The 2,759-nt window shown below is 39.8% G+C and overlaps 1 gene segment (V, D, J or C); it reads left to right on the top strand.

The window, feature by feature from the left end:
* The first annotated feature begins 371 nt into the window (after nt 1–371).
* Nucleotides 372–908, top strand: LOC691851 (Ig heavy chain V region 3-6-like). The segment is given in 2 exon segments: nt 372–472; nt 553–908. Coding segments are annotated over 2 exon segments (399 nt in total).
* Nucleotides 909–2,759: the final 1,851 nt, after the last annotated feature.

Below are 2,759 nucleotides of genomic sequence, written 5' to 3'. Positions count from 1 at the left end.
TGTAGGAAGAGAGAATAAAGCTAGGAACAATGTGGACATACTAATAAGAAAGCCAGAAGTCAGGAATCCAAGTATGATGAGAAGGTTGGCACTGATTTGAGGCAACTTGAGACAGTAAGAACACAGAGGCAGAAATGTGTCTGTGGGGAGGTTGTTCTAGGATAGGAAGCATGGGATCATGTCTGGACATGTTTCCTGTGATTCCTACAGTCTTCATACACTGTAACTATAGGAAACCAGAGAGAATGGCGGTCTTATTTTAATAACCACGTGCAGGTACTACATACCTTTCCCAATTATGAAGGCAAGGCTGGCTCCCACATGCAAATGCATCTTCTAGCTCTTAGTTAAATCCCTTTTGTGCTGGGCTGTATCACATAGCTCTCACTGGAGGCTGATCTCTGAAGCAAAGAGTGTGTAGCCTAAAATATGAGAATGTTGAGTCTTCTGTACCTGTTGACAGCTCTTCCTGGTGAGTGTTGACATTTCATACATGTGTCAATAAATATTTTTTAATGCATGATTAACAGAAATGACTCTTTTCGTCTGAAGGTGTCCTATCCCAGGTGAATCTTCAGGAGTCAGGACCTGGCCTTGTAAAACCCTCTCAGCCACTGTCTGTCACCTGTTCTGTTACTGGATACTCCATCACCACCTCTTATTATTACTGGAACTGGATCCGGAAATTCCCAGGAAATAAACTGGAGTGGATGGGATACATAAGCTATGATGGCAGCATTTACTACAACCCATCTCTCAAAAGTCGAATCTCCATCACTAGAGACACATCGAAGAACCAATTCTTCCTGCAGTTGAACACTGTGACAACTGAGGACACGGCTGTGTATTACTGTGCGAGACACACAGTGTGGGTTCTCTGGTATGATTCCAAACACACTGCCTTTTAGAGAAGTTCTGCACCAACGGGGTCATGCATCACATACCAAGCACAGGAAGTCTATTTTAGGGTAAGTAAAAAATATTTTTCCAGACTTTTTTTTTGTACAGGAAGACACACTGGTGCTAAGATCTTCAATTGATATAATGCATACAACCCAATAAAATTCTTTAAGTTGTATCCAGAATTCTTCAATGATACCACCTCCAAGGCACTCCATATCAACGTTGAAAGCTCAGGAGAAGTCTACTGGTCTCCTGGAGAACAAACCATTACTAGAAACTCCAGAAAGCAATTTGGAACCTAAAAAGCCAGACATGTATCTAGAATCCCAGGGGTTTCATCATTTTTTCCAAATCCTAGAGAACTAGAGGCAATTATAGGTCCCCAGAGGTCACTGAGGCCACTCGAAAACCAGTAGAGGGAACTTATTGGAACTGAATGCTCTCTGGCCAATAAAAGAACAACAGGTCACTCAAAAAGAAGACTATACCAGAAGCAGAAGCCTACAGAGAAAATTCACTCATCAAAGATAAACTCTGCAACTGGCACCTAAATTTCTAATGATCCCATAGTCAAATGACTTGAGGCCAGTATAAGGACAACAACCAGGGTAATATGGTCACACTGTAATCCAGCTATCCAACTATAGCAAGACCAGGATATTCCAGGACATCAGAACTACAAGGAAATAACCTTAAATGCAACCTTATGAAGGTTATAAAATACATTGAAGAGGAAATACATAATACTCTTAGAGAAATCAAGTAAAAGACAAACATTCACGGAACCTGCACAGCGGTCTCTTCTCTCTCTCTCTCTCTCTCTCTCTCTCTCTCTCTCTCTCTCTCTCTCTCTCTTTCTCTGTCTGGAAAGCAGCAGGTGATGAACTTATTAGTGATTTCTCATCACGCTGATAGCAGACAGAAGCCAAGTGGCAGGAATGGGTGATTTATTGGGTCAATATTATTGAGAGAAAAAAGAAAGGAAACTCTGAACCCTTAAGGTTTCAATTCTATTTTTATTTTTATTTTACATATTCAGGCAACAGTCCACTCACTACTCCCCTACAGGTCACTTCCTTTCAAAATCCTCCCCCCTACCCTCCTCAACTTCTCCTCTGCCAGTTGAGCACACTCTCTGTATCAACCCATATACTGCAATTTCAAGTCTCTGGAAGGCTAGGCACTTCATCTTCCATTGAGACCGGACAAGGCAGCCAAGTGAGAAGAACACAACCTACATACAGGCAAAAGCTTTTGTGATAACCCCCACTAATAATCGAACTGAACCAATATGAAGTCTAAGCTGCTCATGTGCTACATATGAATGGGGAGGACTAGGACCAGCCTGTGTATGTGCTGTGTTTGGAGGTTCAGACTCTGAGAGCCCAAAGCATCCAGGTTACTTGACACTGTTGTTTTTCCTGTAGAGTTCTAATTTCCTTCCAGGTCCTCAATATTTCCTCCTATTCTTAAATAAGATCCACAAGCTGATACGAATATAGCATTGTGAACACATGCATTTCTGAGATAGTCTTAACTTATTGATAAAGTTATTACAAATTGTATCCATTTTAAAACAGTTATGTAAGTTTTTTATTACATAAAAAATACACAATTCTGCATCTGTTATACAAAATTCATTATTTTTTAATCGCTGATTTTCTTTTATACAAATGAAGTCTGATTCTATAAATTTTGAAGAAAATATAGTAGTAATCATTGCAAACATACATAGAAAAAGCAACAGGTTTGACATATTGAGAATGCTTGGCAAATTTACATTTATACTGAATGGAAATGCCCTTTCTCCAACATTTAAAACACACAATATTTCCCAAAAATACAGCCAAAATCTG

This window comes from Rattus norvegicus, chromosome 6 (assembly GCF_036323735.1).
Source record: "Rattus norvegicus strain BN/NHsdMcwi chromosome 6, GRCr8, whole genome shotgun sequence".
Taxonomy (NCBI): domain Eukaryota; kingdom Metazoa; phylum Chordata; class Mammalia; order Rodentia; family Muridae; genus Rattus; species Rattus norvegicus.
Note: the sequence above shows the minus strand (reverse complement) of the source record. Positions and strands in the feature narration are given on the sequence as shown.